The sequence below is a fragment of the Myxine glutinosa genome, chromosome 5, assembly GCF_964187855.1.
Source record: "Myxine glutinosa chromosome 5, kmMyxGlut1.1, whole genome shotgun sequence".
NCBI lineage: Eukaryota > Metazoa > Chordata > Myxini > Myxiniformes > Myxinidae > Myxine > Myxine glutinosa.
The window spans coordinates 210743711-210762136 of NC_136265.1; the positions used below are offsets into that span (position 1 = coordinate 210743711).

The window sequence follows — 18426 nt, forward strand, 5'->3', positions numbered from 1 at the left end:
AGTTCTCATTGGCCGAATGTATTACGCGTTTCCTGTTTGACGTGATGAGGGTATGGAGGAAGCGTTTGGTGATCTGGTAGCTGTACTTTTAAATCGTACTCTATATTATTAAATTGTCCATATTTAAAGTTTAAAATGTTTAAGCAGTCTCAGTGGTGTAATGCGTTGGAGCGTCCGCTCTGAGTTTTGAGGTCGCGGTTCGAACCCCGGCCGAATCGTACCCAAGCCTTTTAAGTGTTATAAATGGTCGGTGCTACTTCCTTGATTGACGCTCATCATTTAAAAGGGATAAGAGCACACGGATAATCCACCATAGGTTGGTAATAGCGCAAGCAATTTAAAGGGCCGAATGGCCTCCTGTGTGGAAGTTCCTTGTAAGGAAACTCATGGAGGTTACTATAATTTTTTGAGGCATTCTTCACCATTGAGAGATAGGGCCAAAAACGATATATAGCACAACATCTCAAACCAGTTGCGGACGAATTATGACGAAACGTGGTGAATGAGTTGGGTGTGTAACCGACGAAGAAATGATTCGATTTTGGTGAAGATCTGGATCTGCATACAATAATTGTTTTTCATTTCTGAACTGATTTTTCACTATTAAGTGATGGGACTAAAAATTATATTGAGCGCGGTATCTCAAAAGGTTGTGGACGACGAATGACAAAATGTGGTGGAGGTTGGGTATGTTACAAGGATGAAATGATTAGATTTTAGTGAAGATCCAAATCCAGATACTATAATTTTTTTAATGATTCTTCGCCATTGAGAGATTGGGCCAAAAACTATATGTAGCATGAAATCTCAAAAAGTTGTGGACAGATTCGGACGCAACTTGGTGGATAGGTTGGGTGTGTCATAAATGCACATCGGATTTTTATGTGAAAAAATAAAAAAAAATTTTTCACATAAAACCGCTTTTTTGCACGCAAAAATTTTTTTTGCTGTTTTCAGAGAAAAAAAAAATTTCGCCCTTTTTCGGGAAAAATAAAAGAAAATGCCCTTTTTGGTCGAAAATGTCTGGCAATGCTAAAAGAAATTAGAGAATTTTTCGAAATTTTTAACTGCGATCGAAATTTTTAACTGCGATCGATCTCAAAAACAAAACGTTGCGTCCACTTGCGTGCGTTGCGTCCCCAGCGTGTACAGCAGTGAGGCGGTGTACTACAGTGAGAGTGTACACAAAGTGTGAACAAGTCTTCTATCAAGATGAGTGCTGCTCTTCGTGACAAGTGGCTGAAGGAATTCAACGCTGGCGGCGATGGGGCCACCTTCAAGTACGTGTCGAGTGACACGGCTTTCTGTCGAGCTTGTGAAAAGACTTTCCGGGCGAAGCAGAAGTCTGAGCTGGCCCAACATGTCCGAGGAGACCGCCACAAGAACAACTTGGCCTTGAAGAAGAAGAGGACGGTCACGCAAGCCACCATGGAGGACTTTGGTGGCGGAAAGAGGCACAAGTGCGACGTCGTGGCTCAGGAGCTGTGCCAGGCCATGCTGGCCGCTGGCATCCCATGGTCGAAATTGGAAAACCCTGCCCTCCGGTCGTTCCTGGAGAAGCACATCACTCTCCAGATCCCCGATGAAAGCTGGATTCGAAAGCACTACCTCGACAAGTTCTACGACGAGGCCTTGGCGGGGATCCGTGCCGACCTCGGACAGCAGCCCATCTGGCTGTCCGTCGACGAGACGACCGATTCGGCAGGTCGATATGTGGCCAACATCATCGCGGGACGCTTGTCCAAGGAGGGGTACTTTCGTCCCCACCTCGTCCAGTGCATGTTTCTGGAGAAGACCAACTCCGGGGAGATCGTGCGCGCAGTCAATGACACGCTGCGCTATCTTTGGCCTGATTTCAAGCCGGAGTGCCTCAAGGTCCTCGTCAGCGACGCCGCGGCCTATATGATCAAGGCCGGCCATGCCCTGAAAGAACTCTTCCCGGACTTGCTGCATGTGACTTGCGTTGCCCACGCGCTCCACCGTGTCTGCGAGACAGTCCGAGAAATGTTCAAGGACGTCAACGACCTGATTGCCACGACGAAGAAGGTGTTCGTCAAAGCCCCGTCGCGTGTTGTCCTTTGGAAGGAGCAGCAGCCCAATCTTTCTCTCCCCCCCCGGAGCCCATTCTGACTCGGTGGGGGACGTGGATCGACGCCGCGGTGTTTTACGCCGAGCACTTCAAGGCCGTCAAGGACATTGTGGACCAGCTGAATGATGACGACGCGATGGCAATCCGGAGTGCCAAGGACCTGTTCGGAAAGGCGGACATCAAGCTCAGTTTGGTCTTCTTAAATGCCCACGTGTCGTTCATCCCGAAGATCCTTAAGCAGCTGGAGGAGGCCGGCATGGAGCTGGCCTAGGCCTTCCAGCTCCTTGATCAGGCCAAGGAGGAGCTCGAAAAGATCCGAGGCTGCCGTAAGGAGATCCTGCTCACCAAGTTCAAGGCGGTGCTGCAGCGCAATCCCGACATTGGTGTGCTGAGGACAGTGGCTTTGATCCTGGATGGAGATCAGCACGGATCTGAGGTTGGTGTGCCGGCTGGAGTCAAGCTTGCCGACATCCCCCTCTTGAGGTACTGCCCCATCGTCAGCGTCGACGTGGAAAGGTCCTTCTCCGTCTACAGAAACGTCCTCACCGACCGCCGACACCGCCTCACCAAGGAGAACATTACCAAGATAATGATTTCGAACACCTACTTTAACCGTTCCTAAAAGGGTCTTGTCAATTTCTTCTAGTCCTCTACTTATCAAACAATGCGGTTGCAATAAAGGTACCTGAACGTCATTTTTTACCTGTTTACTAGCCCAGAGTGCTTAATGTTGTGCAGGAAAAAGCTTACCATTTTTTGTTCTTTTTTTGACTGATTTCTGAAAAACTTGGTAATAATAAAAAATGAATAAAACGGGGGAAAAAAATATTTCGGGATTTTTTCACATAAAAAAAAAAAATGCCGCTTTTCAAAACATAAAAGGCCTATTTTCTTAACATAAAAATCCGTAGTCTAGCGACTCATAAATGATGAAATGCTTCCATTTCGGTGAAGATCCGGATACGAGAATATATATATTTTAAGTGATTCTTCACCGTCACCATCGTGATAGGCCTAAAAATTTATTTATTTTTTTTAATGTAATATAATAATACTAGTGGGGTCACCCGTGGGAATCCCACGGGCATGGACGGGTGTGACATTTCGACATATTGAGTTTGATGCTGCACCATCATTTTTACAAAATGCTTACTGGCAAGTCATCAGATCCAGAAATGGTGTAATGAACACAATTTATTTATTTCACATAATATGTGACCCCTCACTCCTCTCCACCTGACACTCTCCTCTCTCCACCTGACACTCTCCTCTCTCCACCTGACACTCTCCTCTCTCCACCTGACACTCTCCTCTCTCCACCTGACACTCTCCTCTCTCCACCTGACACTCTCCTCTCTCCACCTGACACTCTCCTCTCTCCACCTGACACTCTACTCTCTCCACCTAGCACTCCTCTCCTCTCCAATCCCTCACATTCCTCTCCTCTCCAATCCCTCACCTCTCCAATCCCTCACACTCCTCTCCAATCCCTCACTCGCCTCTCCTCTCCAATCCCTCACACTCCTCTCCAATTCCTCACGCTCCTCTCCAATTGTGCCTCACACTCCTCTCCAATCCCTCACATTCCTCTCCTCTCCAATCCCTCGCACTCCTCTCCAATCCCTCACACTCCTCTCCAATCGTGCCTCACACTCCTCTCCAATCGCGCCTCACACTCCTCTCCAATCGCGCCTCACACTCCTCTCCAATCGCGCCTCACACTCCTCTCCAATCGCGCCTCACACTCCTCTCCAATCGTGCCTCACACTCCTCTCCAATCGCGCCTCACACTCCTCTCCAATCGCGCCTCACACTCCCCTCCAATCGCTCCTCACTCTCCTCTCCAATCGCTCCTCACTCGCCTCTCCAATCGGCTTTTCCCCGTCTCGTTTCTCTCGTTTTTCTCCCGTCTCGTTCTTTTTCTTGCTCCATCATGTTCAAGTTTGCATTGACGTTCGTCGATGGACTCGTTCGCCCGTCTCATTCGTTTTCTTGCTACATCCTGTTCAAGTCTGCGTTCTTCATCGATCGTCTCATTCATTTTGGAAATAGAAGTTTCCACGCAGCGCATGAATTGTGTATGCTGCATGTGTGAGAAGTGTTATGATTTATGGGAGCGAGACATGGGTAATGAACGTAGAGCAGCAACGAAGGTTGGAAAGGGTGGAAATGCGAATGGTTCGGTGGATGTGCGAAGTATCGTTGAGAGAGAGAAAGACAAATGATGAATTGCGAAAGATGATGGGAATAGAGCCTGTGATGGATGCTGTGAAGAGGAACAGGTTGAGATGGTTTGGTCATGTGTTGAGGAAGGATGAAAGTGACTGGTTGAGAAGAGTGATGGAAATGAATGTAGAAGGAAGTAGAAGACGGGGAAGACCGAGAAAGACTTGGCTAAAGATGCTGGAAGAAGAAATGCGGGCAAGGGGGTTAACAAGGGGAGATGCAGAAAATAGGGCAAGATGGAGAAGATTGTCATGGGGACCGCAAGGCTAACCCCCGCTCTAGCAGGGAAAATGGCCTTAAAATGCATGTTGTTGTTGTATGGAGTGCCATTTCTGAAAATTAATCTTGGAACATTGGAAAATGTCCCACATGGGAAAAACTGCAAGGACTGGTCATGGCTTTCAACACCCACACAGACAACTTATGTAATCAAAAAGCAATTCTGTTTGCAGTTTGCAGCTGAAATTGTTTCACACATTATAAATTGTTTATATCTTTTTGAGATGTGCATTCTAAGTCATAAGTCATATTAAGTCATAACTTCAACATAATTTGCCATAAAATGAATGTGCTTTGAAAGGGTGGTATGAAATTAAATGAAGGTTGGTGAAGTTTTTCCCATCAGAACATTTTACTCAATGGACAAAGTTTACCTTATCATTGTTTTAATATATTTTCGATAAATTGCCAATATTTTCATCATTCTCTAAAACAGTTTGAATCTCACCAACCCGAGTTAAGAATTAATTTATTGATTTCTTGATTCATGAATGATTACTTGACAACATAGCTGATCACAAACGTTTTTACAACAACCAGTTCATAATCATACAGAAGAGCTGTTAAAATAAGCGATAGCTTGAAAGATACACACAAGGAAATTAGACGCAGGGGGACGCCATTTGGCCCATCATGCCTGCGCCGCATCAACACCAAACCGGTTTATATTTTTAAAAATGCAAAATGTATTTTTTTGGTAGTTTTTGTATTTTTTCAGAGTTTTTGTTTCTTTTTCCCAAAATAGGTGAGAGGGATTCTTAGGTGAGAAACACACAATATCAACCACACGCCACCCCTTGACGAGACCCCCACAGAAAAATCGGCACAGTTGCACACAATCACCTATCCTTTACTCAACCTACCGAAAAGTCCTGCCAACATCCCTATACCCCTCTATCTCCAATATTTCCAGGAACCTATCTTGTTCCAATTTAAACTGATCGGCTGTTTCTGCTGCCACTACCTTTCCAGGGAGACCATACATGTAGTAACTACTCTCTAAGTGAAAGACTCCTCACTTACTACTGTCTTAATTCTCCTCTTATTTACTCCCAGGCCCCTGATCAGGCTCCTGATTAACACTGTCTGCTATATAAAAATAAAAATAAAAACCACCTTTAGAGGCCATTTTTCCCCGCAAGGCGGGGGTTGGCCTTTTTCGGGAACCGTGGTTGTTGTTGTTTTTCGGTCCCCTATTTGAAGCAATGTTTTACAGCTGGATGCCCTTCCTGACGCCAACCCTTTTTGCCGCCTTTAACGACAAACAGGGAATTACCAGTGAACTGGTACTCAATTAGCCGACCTCGGAAGGATGACAGGCTGAGTCAACCCCCCTGGCGTTAATTCAGCAATCGACCGGGCTTCAAACCCAGGATCCTTGGAGTATCCTAAGCCGGCACCCTAGCCACTAGCCCAACACCAGGGATAACATGTCTGCTATGCTGAATAATTATTCTGCACTTATTTTGGCTTTACCCTCCAATATCTTAAACATCTCTATCATATCTCCTCGTAACCACCTCCTTTGTAGAGTTGGATTGACAGCCATTTTACAATTAATTTTACAATAAAGGCTGACAGCGGAGCTTAATCATGTCTGGCTTGAGGTGGTTTTGTCGTCCTGGTTCTCTCTTTTTATTTTTTTCCAAAACATTTGTTCTTCCTGCCTTTTAAACACTATCTTATTCCTCCTCGCTTAAAAAAAACCCAAAAGACTTTCACTCTTGCACGAGTCCATGAACTGGATCACTTACCGCTACCATCTTGGGGGCGAGCGGGGGGGATTGACAGGGGGCGGTGGGGGGAGCCGTATTTCTTCTGGAGTAATATAACTGACTTATCAATTAATACAAAATCCCTGATAAGCCATCAATTGAAGGGAAAAACAAAACCAACCAATCTGTGGCGAACAAGCGACCAGCATCATTTGCACTACGAACACAACACAGCCATCTTCACTCACACCATCGTCATCTGAATCGCTGGCATAAGACTCAAAATTTGACGGCTCCACTCCACAATTGCCATGAAAGTGTTTCCATCCCTAATTTTGTCTCCAATTGTTTTATCCCAATTATCCATTTCAACATACTGAGAACCTTCAGAGTTGCCAATCATGGTGGAATCGGTATCGGAATCCGAGCTCAAAATACACTGTTCTCTATGTAAACAGCCATTTGGATCAAGGTTGAGTGCTTAGTGTGGCAACTAAGCCACAACCATCAGTGATGACGAAATCTAAAATCGATACGCTAGGGGTTTTTTTTGACACTTTGTGATTGGCAAAAAATAATTAATAAAAAAATTGCCTTCAAATTAGACTTTGGTTAATAATTTTCAAAGGTTTTCAGAAAATAAAAAATTGCGTTGGGGTTTCCCTTTAATCTACAGGGTCACAAAGATTTGACCGGTATGATCTGCCTGTGGCTTTCTTCACTTATATCTACCCCATCATGAAAATTGGCATGGCAGGAGCAGATCCAGGAATTTCAAGATGCAGAATTTCAAGATGCAATTTCAATTTATTCAGATAACTTCTTAATTTAAAACTACTTAGCTAAGTACCCCATAACATATCCACATGGACTCCACAATAACCACTGACTTCACTGATTTACTCACCTGCTTTAACCTCACTCAACATGTCAACTTTCCTACCCATAACCGTGGGCACATTCTGGACCTTGTCTGCTCTACTGGATTAATTTTGCACCATCTCTCTGGCTCCGACCTCTCCCTCTCTGACCACTTAGCCATCACTATGACCATCAACATCCCCACCCCAGCACCAAGGCATTATCGTACTATCAACTTCCGTAAGCTAAACGCTCTTTCACCTACCTCATTCTCATCCACCCTCTCTGAAAAAATGTCCACTTCTCCCTTCGTTGACCTCCACACCCCTTCTGACCTCACTGACTACTACAACCACACTCTCTCCTTCTGCCTCGACCAGCTTGCACCTATAAAAACCAAAACAGTTTCTTTCACCCATTCTGCTCCCTGGTTTACCCCTGAACTCCGCCTGATGAAAACTCGTGCTCGCCAACTTGAAAGACACCGCAATAAAACAGGTCTCACAATTCACTCCCAAGCCTACAAGGACCACCTACAGCACTACAAAGATGCCCTCTCCCGCACCCGCTCCGCCTACTACTCTCAAATTATCCACTCTGGCTCTGGAAACCCAAAAGCACTCTTCTCTACAATAAACAAACTCCTCAGCCCCCTGAACACCACCACCCAGTCATTCACAGTAGACAACTGCATCTCCTTCCTTTCATTCTTCCAAAGCAAAATTGACAACATCCACAACAGCTTAACCCCCACCGCACCTGCTCCACCTCAAACCACCTGCCCCCCCTTATCCTGCCAACCCCGTCTCAGTTCTCCCCAGTCTCCCCTACTGACCTCTCTGAACTCCTCATAGGAATGAAAACTGCCACCTGCACTCTTGACCCCATCCCCTCCAGCTTTGTCAAGGCCTCCCTTCCTGCTCTCTCTCCACTTATCACTGCAACAATAAACTCCTCCCTGTCTACAGGCATCGTCCCACCATCCCTCAAAATTGCTGCTGTTACCCCCATTCTGAAAAAACCTGGACTAAACCCTGACACTCTAAACAACTTCAGACCCTTCATAACCAACCTACCCTTTCCGTCAAAAGTTTTGGAACGCGCTGCAGCCACTCAACTCAAACTTCACCTCTCTGCCAATAACCTGTATGAAACATTCCAATCCGGATTCCGCTCCAACCACAGTACTGAAACTGCTCTCCTCAAAATCACCAACGACCTTCTCCTCTCCTCTGACGCCGGCAACCTCAACATTCTCATCGTCCTCGACCTCAGCGCCGCCTTTGACACCATAACTCACTCCATCCTCCTCACCCGACTTGAAACCATCTTTAACATTACCAGCACTGCCCTCTCTTGGATCAAATCATACCTCTGACAGACGCCAGTTCATCTCCATCAATAACTGCAAATCCCCCACTGCTCCCCTCCCCCAAGGTGTCCCCCAAGGTTCAGTTCTTGGCCCCCTCCTCTTCATCCTGTACCTGTCCCCCCTTGGTCACTTAATCCACCGTCATGGTCTCCAATTCCACTGCTTCGCCGATGACATCCAGCTTTTCATCTCCACCAAGTCCATCTCCACCGCCACCCACTCTATCCTGACAAACTGCATCACTGAAATAAAATCCTGGCTTCAAATCAACTTCCTCAAACTTAACTATGATAAATCTGAAATAATCATCATTGGCCCAAAAACGCTCACCAAATCCACCCATATCTTTGCCCTCAAAATCGACGGTTTCCCAGTATCCACCTCCCCTCACATCCGGAATCTTGGCATCATCTTTGACCAAACCCTGTCCTTCGACAAATACACTATACAGATCACAAAGACGGCCTTCTTTCACCTGAAAAACATCGCCAGTCTCCGTCCATCCCTCTCCTCCATGGCTGCAGAAACCCTCATCCACGCCTTCATCACCTCCCGTCTGGACTACTGCAACAGCCTCCTCTATGGTTCACCCTCAATAATCACCAATAAACTCCAATACATTCAGAACTCCGCTGCCCGTCTACTCACCCATTCCCGGACCCGTGACCACATCACCCCCATCCTTTATAAGCTTCACTGGCTCCCCATCCCCCAGAGAATCCAGTACAAAATCCTCCTCTTGACCTACAAAGTCCTCCATAACCTGGCCCCATCCTACCTGACTGACCTCCTCTCCAGACACACTCCCACCCGCAACCTCCACTCTGCTGGTACCAACCTCCTGACCCCCCCCCCCCCCCATCTGGACCAAATTCAGATCCTGGGGGGACAGGGCCTTCTCCATCGCTGCTCCCACCCTCTGGAACTCACTACCTCACACCATCAGAGACTCCTCCTCACTCACCACATTCAAAACATCACTCAAGACCCACCTGTTCAACACTGCATTCAACATTTAACCCACAGCATTTAACCCCTGACTATCTCTTCTCCTTCTCCTTCCTTTTGCTTTGATTATTTACCTATTGATTTTTGTATTTTTGCACTTGTTTTTTGTACTCTGTCAAAGCACCTTTGGGCTTCTTGAAAAGCGCTATATAAAATAAATGTATTATTATTATTATTATTATAACTAATTTAAGATTGCTAAGTACCCCACTTTGCTGAGTGGGGTTGTTATCTTGAAATTCATAAACACTCAAGTACCCTGCTTAGCTGAGTGCCCTGCATAAAGTTATGAAGATTGTCTCAAGTGGTTTCCAAGGTTCGGTGTCACATTTCATTGCCGTTTATGTTCATTTTCGGTGGTTTGGCGACAGACCAACGACAGTTATTACTGAGATCCAAGGCCAAATCATTGTTGAATTGCTATAAATGCAGTGTATGAAGAGCCGTCTTCTCACACTCAACATGGACAAGAGGAAGAGAAAACCGAATTTCTCCGAGATAGAGAAACTCCGACAAGTGGATATGTATGAGAGAGAAATGTCGGTGATTCTCCATAAATTTGGGCCAAGCGTTTCGTCCCAAAAAAACACTTGGCTTGGGAGAGAATATTGAAGGCCCTGAATAGTCGTAATACAGTGGCAAGGACATTGGTCGAGGTGCAAAAAAGTGGAAAAACCAGTGCAGTATAATACAACAACAACAACAACAACATGCATTTTAAGGCCATTTTCCCTGCTATAGGGGGGGTTAGCCTTGCGGTCCCCATGACAATCTTCTCCATTTTGCCCTATTTTCTGCATCTCTCCTTGTTAACCCCCTTGCCCGCATTTCTTCTTCCACCATCTTTAGCCAAGTCTTTCTCGGTCTTCCCCGTCCTCTACTTCCTTCCACATTCATTTCCATCACTCTTCTCAACCAGTCACTTTCATCCTTCCTCAACACATGACCAAACCATCTCAACCTGTTCCTCTTCACAGCATCAATCACAGGCTCTATTCCCATCATCTTTCGCAATTCATCATTTGTCTTCCTCTCTCTCAACGATACTGCGCACATCCACCGAACCATTCGCATTTCCACCCTTTCCAGCCTTAGTTGCTGCTCTACGTTCATTACCCATGTCTCGCTCCCATAAATCATAACACTTCTCACACATGCAGCATGCACCTTTCCCTTCAGCTTCAACGACACTCCCCTCCTCCTCAGCACACCACTCAGTTCCCTAAACTTCTTCCATACACATCTCACTCTTGCAACCGTTGCCGAGTCTCATCCACCTTCTCCATTGAGCGTGTCTCCGAGGTAGCAAAATGTTTTCACACCTTCCAGCTTCACGCTGTCTCCAAGATCCAACTCAACATTTCCTCCATCTGCAGCTCCCTCTGTGCACACCTTACATTTGAATGTAGCTGCCACACTGGTTAATGACCCTCTCAGACCACTACATTTTTGATGAACCCACTCAGCGCACATTGTACATTGAATGGAGTTCACTCCGACACCCTTCCTGCACACAGCACATGGCCACTTCCCAGTTCTTTCCACCTCACCACATGCTTTACCACTTGCCATCACCTTCGTCTTTCCGATATTCACCTTCAGACCTTTTGTCTCCATACATTCCTTCCACTTGTTCATCTTTTCCTTCAGTCCATCCATACTTTCCGCAATCAACACCAGATCATCTGCAAACAACAACTCCCACGGTAAACCCTCCTTTATGTTCTGAGCCAGCACCTCCATCACAGCTACAAATAGGAGTGGACTTAGTACCGACCCCTGATGCACTCCCACATTCACCTCAAACTCACCACTGTTCCCGTCCTTCGTCCTTACAGCTGTGCGCGCTCTTTTGTACATTGCCATCACGACTCTGATCAACCATTCCTCCACTCCTAACTTCCTCAATGCCCATGTCAATACTTCACGCGGAACCCTATCGAATGCTTTCTCCAGATCAACAAACCCAAGAAACTACTTCTTCCTCTTCTCCATGTACTTCTCCTGCAACTGCCTCACAATAAAGAGCGCGTCTGTCGTTCCTCTTCCTGGCATAAATCCAAACTGCATTTCGTCGATCTTCACCTTCTTCCTTATCCTCCTCTCCAACACCCTTTCCAATACCTTCATTCCATGCTCCAATAACTTTATCGCTCGGTACGAGCCACACTCCAGAGGGTCACCTTTCCCGTTGCATAGAAGGACGAGGGTACTCAGTTCCCAATCCACTGGAATGCAGCCTTCTTTCACCACCAGATTACAGATCTCTGTCATTCTCTTCACACCCCAACTTCCTGCTGCCTTCAACATATCTCCCACAACTCCCGTCGGCCCTCCCGCTTTTCTACGCTTCATTGCTTTTATCGCTTCCTCAACTTCTTCTCAGTTATCTTCTCTGTCGGTCCTAAAACTGGGTTACTCTCTGTATTGCCATCCCATTCATTCTCTGTATTCAACAGCATTTCTATTTGTCTTTTCCATCTTCCTTTAATTCCATCTGGGTCCACAACGATTTGTCCCACTTCATCCTTCAAGCAACTCACCCCCATCACATCACACCTCTCTTTCTCTATCTGCTTTGCAATCCCGAATACCGCTCTCTGACCCTCTGCCGAATCCAAGCGTTCTCCGAACATTTTCCTTCATGCCTCCTGCGCCTTTGCTACCTCTTTCTTTGCAGCCTTCTTGGCTGCCTTATAACTTTCATGCTCTGCTGTTTCTGCTCCCGTACCCTTTGCCTTTTGCCACTCCTTGAACTTCTTCCTCCTCTCGTCAATCCTCTTTCCAACTTCGTCATCCCACCACCATGTTTCCGAGTGCCTCGGTGGTCCTTTTGTCCATCCACATACCTCACCATTGGCTCCCAACAGACGATCTTTCATTGACATCCAACCACTTTCAAGCTCAACCACATCATCCTCTACCCTACTCAGCCTCTCTTTTAATGCCTCCCTTACTGTCACCTCTTTCAAACTCCACACCTTCATTCTCGGTTGGTAATTCACCCGCCGAGCTCTCCTCGCACCTTTCACCCTTATGTCGCAGACAACCAAGTGGTGCTGTGAAACGGCCTCCTCCCCCGGGATCACCTTTGTGTCCCGGAGTTGCCCCCTATCTTGCCTACGCAACATCAGGTAGTCAACGGTTGTCGTCGTCCCACCTGACGTGTATGTAACAAGCTTATTATCCTCTTTCTGGAACTGAGTATTACAAATCAACAAATCAGCTCCATCAGCAAACTCCAAAATCCTTTCACTTTCTCCATTTCTCACACCATATCCGTAACCCCTGTTCGGGAATAGTTATTTGACTCAGGAAGCTACGATATGACCAAACAGCTTTTACCAAAGCAAAGCTTTATTAACTTAATAATTCACTTGTTTCAAATACTAATAACTACCATTAACTCAATGTACCAGACAACTCTATCCGCATGGTCCTTCTTGCTCGGCCGATGTCCTGCGCAGCTCCGTACTCGTTCCTTCCGTCAGAGACTCTCCCGGCAAGTGCTCCTGACTCAAAGTATGTTTCCTGTCTTTATGGGCCTTGTCGCGCTAATCCCTTCTCTGCAAATGCCCCGAGGTCATCCACGCTCCCTCATCGGAGCCGGTTCGCTCCCCCCCTGCTGGGAGTCCATTTGGCTCACAATAGGAGGGTGCTCTAGCCCGGGGCTGTGACCAGGTGAACGAGAGATTACGTTCGTGCAAATTCCTGACATTCATTTACGAATGGCTCTCTGCTTCGCCCTCCAATTCCAACGATCAATGAGTTACATTTCCACAATTCCCTCATCTTTTTGTTTTTGTTTATATTAACCATTAATCTAAACATCAATATAAGTAAACAATCAATCATTCCAAGTAAACATCAATACAAGTATAAGTAAACAATCAATCACTACAAGTAAACATCAATACAAGTATAAGTAAACAATCAATCACTACAAGTAAACATCAATACAAGTATAAGTAAACAATCAATCACTACAAGTAAACATCAATACAAGTATTCAAACCACAACTTTGGTAATTAAATTCCCTTAGGCATACACCGTCATCCTGCAAGAATCACAAAACATTTCGTTGGTCATTGACTCCTTCCATATTATTCAATCTATTGCATTTGCATCAGAAATATCTTTTCAAAACAACACTTCACCATCACCAAGATACAACAATTTCACTTCATTTTCAAGTTTTGTAAAGCATCTGCACCATCTGGCAAAAACGTTTGCCTCCACACAAATGTTGACTTTGTTTGAAAGGAAGGGCTGATCACTTGTGTTTGAATCCAGGTATGAAACATTTTCTGTCTTCATAACACCTGCACTACTTCGTGTAGGATTTCGCTGTTGTGGTAACAGTGCGGAGTCATAGACTGACCCTGCTCTCCATGTAGCATTCTTGCCACTTTTGCTGTAAACCCTCCATTTGCTTTTGCTGGAACAAACTCCCTCACTCTCTTCAATCCCACTCCACCCTCCAGGTCTTTAAAACAGCTGTTCACCACCATCTCTTATCTTCCCCCATCCAAAACCTTGATCTTTTCTACCCCCGCTAATTTCACCCCAATTCCACTTTTTTGAAATACCAACTTCTGTCCTGGAAGTCATTGGTGTCCTTGTGTTTTATACTTCTCCCTCCACCCCCCCTCCCCCCCTTCCCATGCCTCCTCCCCCCAAGCCCTCTCGCTTCCACACATCTCCCTGCTCTCAAATGTTGTGTTTGTGTGCTTCCCCTTCTCTCCCCATCTTGTTTTCCGCTCCCTCTTTTTGTGTGTTTTGTTTGTCTGGTTGATTTGTTTGTGAAGTAAATGTTAGCTCTTTCACGAGCCTCGATTCAGTATACAAAAAAAAAACAACAAAAAAAAAAAAACCATAGTAATTCCTGAACAAGGCCTTCGCCCAGTTGTAGTCGACTTGCCTCCTCCCTCATTGTGAGTGGGCAGCAAGTATTGGTGTGACGTTGATTGGCCAGCAAGATGTGGAACAGGGATGCCGGATGCATCCACAATGATGTTGGGACCATGGTGTTCAGGTCATCCATGGTCCATACCAGGAGTGGCCCGCAGAATCGTGCACAGCTGTTGTGAAAAGGCACAGCCATTGGTTTGCAGCTCCATGCTGGCTCCCCGGAAGTTGGTGAAGTAATAACATATGTCCCCGCATTTCGCAGAGGTTGCAGGTAAAATGTCGTTGTCCTGCAACTTCTGATGTGATGAATGTTCGAAGCCTTCAAACAAGAGTAAGTGATCACCTTTCCTTCATATTGTAACGGTTCTGAGAAGTGTAACGGTTTTTGTTTGAGAAGTGTAACAATTTTGGAGGAAGTGTAACGAATGTGAAAACGTTACAATGTGAACGTTACAAAAGTATGGTAACACCCTGGTAATGTAAATAATGGTCGCAGCCGTCCTCCTAGTTAATTCCATGAAACGTACACGCAGGTCACGATATATCTTTTTAAATAGTGTATTTCCTTATTCTATGTAGGCTAAATATGTGTTTCCCACTAGATTGACTTTGCATTGTATCAAACAAAATAAGCATAGGCCCTTGCAATTTCCCCAAACATCTCCGCTCTCCAAAGTTCTTTTTAAAAGGGTGCGAGTTGTGTTCAATCCCGCAAGCCGCCATTGCCCATGTGCTAACCTCGGAGAAGAAAGGCGTGTCTCCACCTCGTCATAGAGGGGAGGAGTGAGCCAGCCCTAACAGCCAATCAGCACCGTGGTGAGCGACCCGGTAGGCGTGCCCTCGGAGCCGGCGGCTTGATTCCGCCCGAGGTGATAAAAGCGACTGTAAGGGACTACTTCACCAGATGACCTGGGAGAGGAGCGAAGAGGCAGCACCAAGAGGAGCGGTGAGATGCGAAACGCTCCAAGCCAAAGAGGAGAGGTACTCGGAAAGGAAACCAGCTTTGGAGAGACGTGCTGAAAGGAGGGAGACGGCTCCACCAGAAGGACACCAGCAGGTGTGCCGAGCCAGCGCGTGACGTCTACAGCAGCGGATACACGACGGAGGGTTTTTCCCGCCAAAACCGCGAGGAATTAAGAGCTGCTGCCTCCGACCTCGCCTCCCTCTCCAGCAATCCACCTCAAGCCCTACCTGCCTGCAATATCCCCCGAGTAAGTGTGAACGTCGTCTGTCCTACTCGTTGTCTTGGGGTTAAGTAAAATGAATAGTGTAAGTTAACAATTCGCTGTGTGACTGCTTCTTCCATCCATTGCTTGTGTGTGTATAATAAATCTGTTCTTCCTCCGTACTCTGTCTTCTTCTCTTTTCATTCTCTTTCGGTCGCTTTAGAGGTTTCCCGATTGAATATCTGCGGTGCGATCTGGTCAAAGTTCTGGGTGAATCGGGTTCTAATCGGGGAGTAACTGTTCGGACGCGGTAATACCAACCGCTCGGTAAAATAACATCTAAAAACCGCGTCTGTAACAATTGGTTGTCAGGAGTTGGATTCGGACCTGGGACTAAATTTGTTAGGCCCAAATTTTGGGACACCAATTGTGTTATATCAGTAACAATTGGTGTTGAGTGAGATCGGACCCGAAGCGCGCTTAACGCGCTCAAAATTACAAGCTGCCGAAATTTATTTTGTTTTATAAAACCCGAATTTTGAGATCGCGCCATGGACAATCAAGGCGATCGGATGTCGGTGGGAGAGATAGACAGGGTGGAATCGACCCAGGACCTCGGGGAAATGTATGTGGAGGAAAGGGAGGAGGAGAAAAATAGCAATGTGGTTGCGGAAGTATCAGACGCGCAAAGTGGCGTCCTCGCGCACGTGGGTGTAGCGGCACCAAATTTTGCCGCGCCCGCGACCGTAGCAGCGCCGTTGGTGGATTTGAACCTTTTTTTTATACAAATGAAGGCCCTTATGGACAAGAATAATGAAGAAATGGAAAACAGAATGAGGGGGGCCCTTATGGGACAAATGGGAGACCAAATTGGAGGTTTGAAAAACAGTATGGAGGCTCAGGGTGAGCGATTGGAAGCAAAAATGGGGGTAATGGGGAACCGGATGGAGGCTCAGAATAACCAAATGGAGGCAATGAGGGACGAAAGGAGGGCTAACAGTGAGCGATTGTTAAACAAAATTGAAGCAACAACGAACGGAATGAGGGCCGATAGAGAGGCAAGGGAGCAGAGGGACAGAGACCGCAAGTTGGGCGAAAGGGTCCCAGGGGTGCACGAGGAGGTAAAGCGGGTCGAAAAGCGCTGGTTGAGCGAAGCGGAGGAAAGCACGGGTACAATGACGGGGGTAGAAATCGCGACACGGGGTTTGGAAAAGCCGGCGACCAATGAGGTAGAGGGTGTTTTATTAAAGCCAACGGTCGTCGAGGTGAGTAAAGAAAAAGCGGAAGTGGGCATTGAAATTGAAGAGATGACGGAGGTAGCCCGGGAATTGCAGGGAGAAATGGAAAATGTACAAAGTCCCTGCTCACATCACGATGCTGTGCTTAACCCGAATGGAAGTTTGCAGGTTCGCGTGGAGAAAAGGATCCCCCAGGTGAGTCGTGCTGTATATTGTGCGGGTAGATTTTGCAGGAGGATGTTTAGCGACAAAAGAATTTTCGCGCGCTTGGGATCGAGGAAGCATCCGGGCATTGGTGAAGGGTCCCGTGTGAGTGGAAATGGCACGCGTGTGAGGAAAAAGTGTGCGTCGGCGAGTGGGCGTGTTATAAAGTGTGGGAGTGATACCGAGTGCGAGCGAGAATGCACGTCGGGGTGTACGGAGAGTGACACGAATAGTGAGTTGGTGATGGCGCAGGTGCGAGAGGGCACATCGGAGCGCGAGTGTGAAACCGAGTGCGAGCGAGAATGCACGTCGGGGTGTACGGAGTGTGACACGAATAGTGAGTTGGTGATGGCGCAGGTGCGAGAGGGCACATCGGAGCGCGAGTGTGAAACCGAGTGCGAGCGAGAATGCACGTCGGGGTGTACGGAGTGTGACACGAATAGTGAGCTGGTGATGGCGCAGGTGCGAGAGGGCACATCGGAGCGCGAGTGTGAAACCGAGTGCGAGCGAGAATGCACGTCGGGGTGTACGGAGTGTGACACGAATAGTGAGTTGGTGATGGCGCAGGTGCGAGAGGGCACATCGGAGCGCGAGTGTGAAACCGAGTGCGAGCGAGAATGCACGTCGGGGTGTACGAAGTGTGACACGGAGAGTAAGGTGGTGGTGGAATGTGTGCGAGAAAGCACACCTGAATTGGTCATGGCGCGAGTGTGGGAGAGCCCATCCGAGCGCGTTAGTGGGTGGATGCAAGAGTGCACGCCCATGGTGAGTGTTACGGAGGACGTAACGGAGGAGAGGTGTGGACCGAAGTGTGCGCAAGAGTGTGCGCGAGAGGTGTGGTGTGTAACAGAGAGAGCGTTGGTGGAATGTACGGACGGCGTTGGAACGCCAGGTTTTGTGAGGGTGAAAGGGGTAGCGTATGCGTGTGAGCATGCAAGTAAAGCATCGACGGTAACCGGGTTAGTGGTTAGGGCGACGGATAGCCGATGCGAGCACTCGGTGATGGGGTGCTTTGTTGGGTGCGAGGCCCGGCATGGATCGATGCTGCGTCGCTTCTCTTCGAAGCGTCGTTGCCGATTCGGGCTTGGCCCCGCCCCGCACGGTCGAGTCCGGGCCTTATAGGGCGAGGCGACCGGTCCGGTTCAAGGGCGAGTGGGAGGAGGCGGAACGGTGCCCCCTCGTGGGGACGGGGTTCCGACCGGGGGAGATTGAGCCATCGGGCCCGGGACCGCAAGGTGCCGCGCCGAGATGGTGCGTGGAATCTCGGTCCAACCAAACCACCTCCCTTGAACCGAAAGCCGGACGGATTCAACCTGCAGGCGACCAAACAACCCGAATTCATTGCTCGGCTTTACG

The 18426-nt window shown here is 47.4% G+C and overlaps 1 protein-coding gene across 2 annotated transcripts; it reads left to right on the forward strand.

Annotated features, from left to right (window-relative positions):
- The first annotated feature begins 23 nt into the window (after positions 1-23).
- On the forward strand, positions 24-2908 carry LOC144892463 (uncharacterized). 2 transcript variants are annotated; one of them, XM_078779440.1, is made up of 2 exons: positions 24-50; positions 1144-2908. In XM_078779440.1, the coding sequence occupies exon 2, from the start codon at positions 1213-1215 to the stop codon at positions 2128-2130; it is 918 nt and encodes a 305-aa protein (XP_078635566.1). In that variant the 5' UTR covers positions 24-50; positions 1144-1212; the 3' UTR covers positions 2131-2908. The 2 variants fall into 2 exon arrangements, with proteins under 2 accessions (XP_078635566.1, XP_078635565.1); XM_078779439.1 differs by having other exon boundaries at positions 24-76; positions 1144-2901.
- Positions 2909-18426: the final 15518 nt, after the last annotated feature.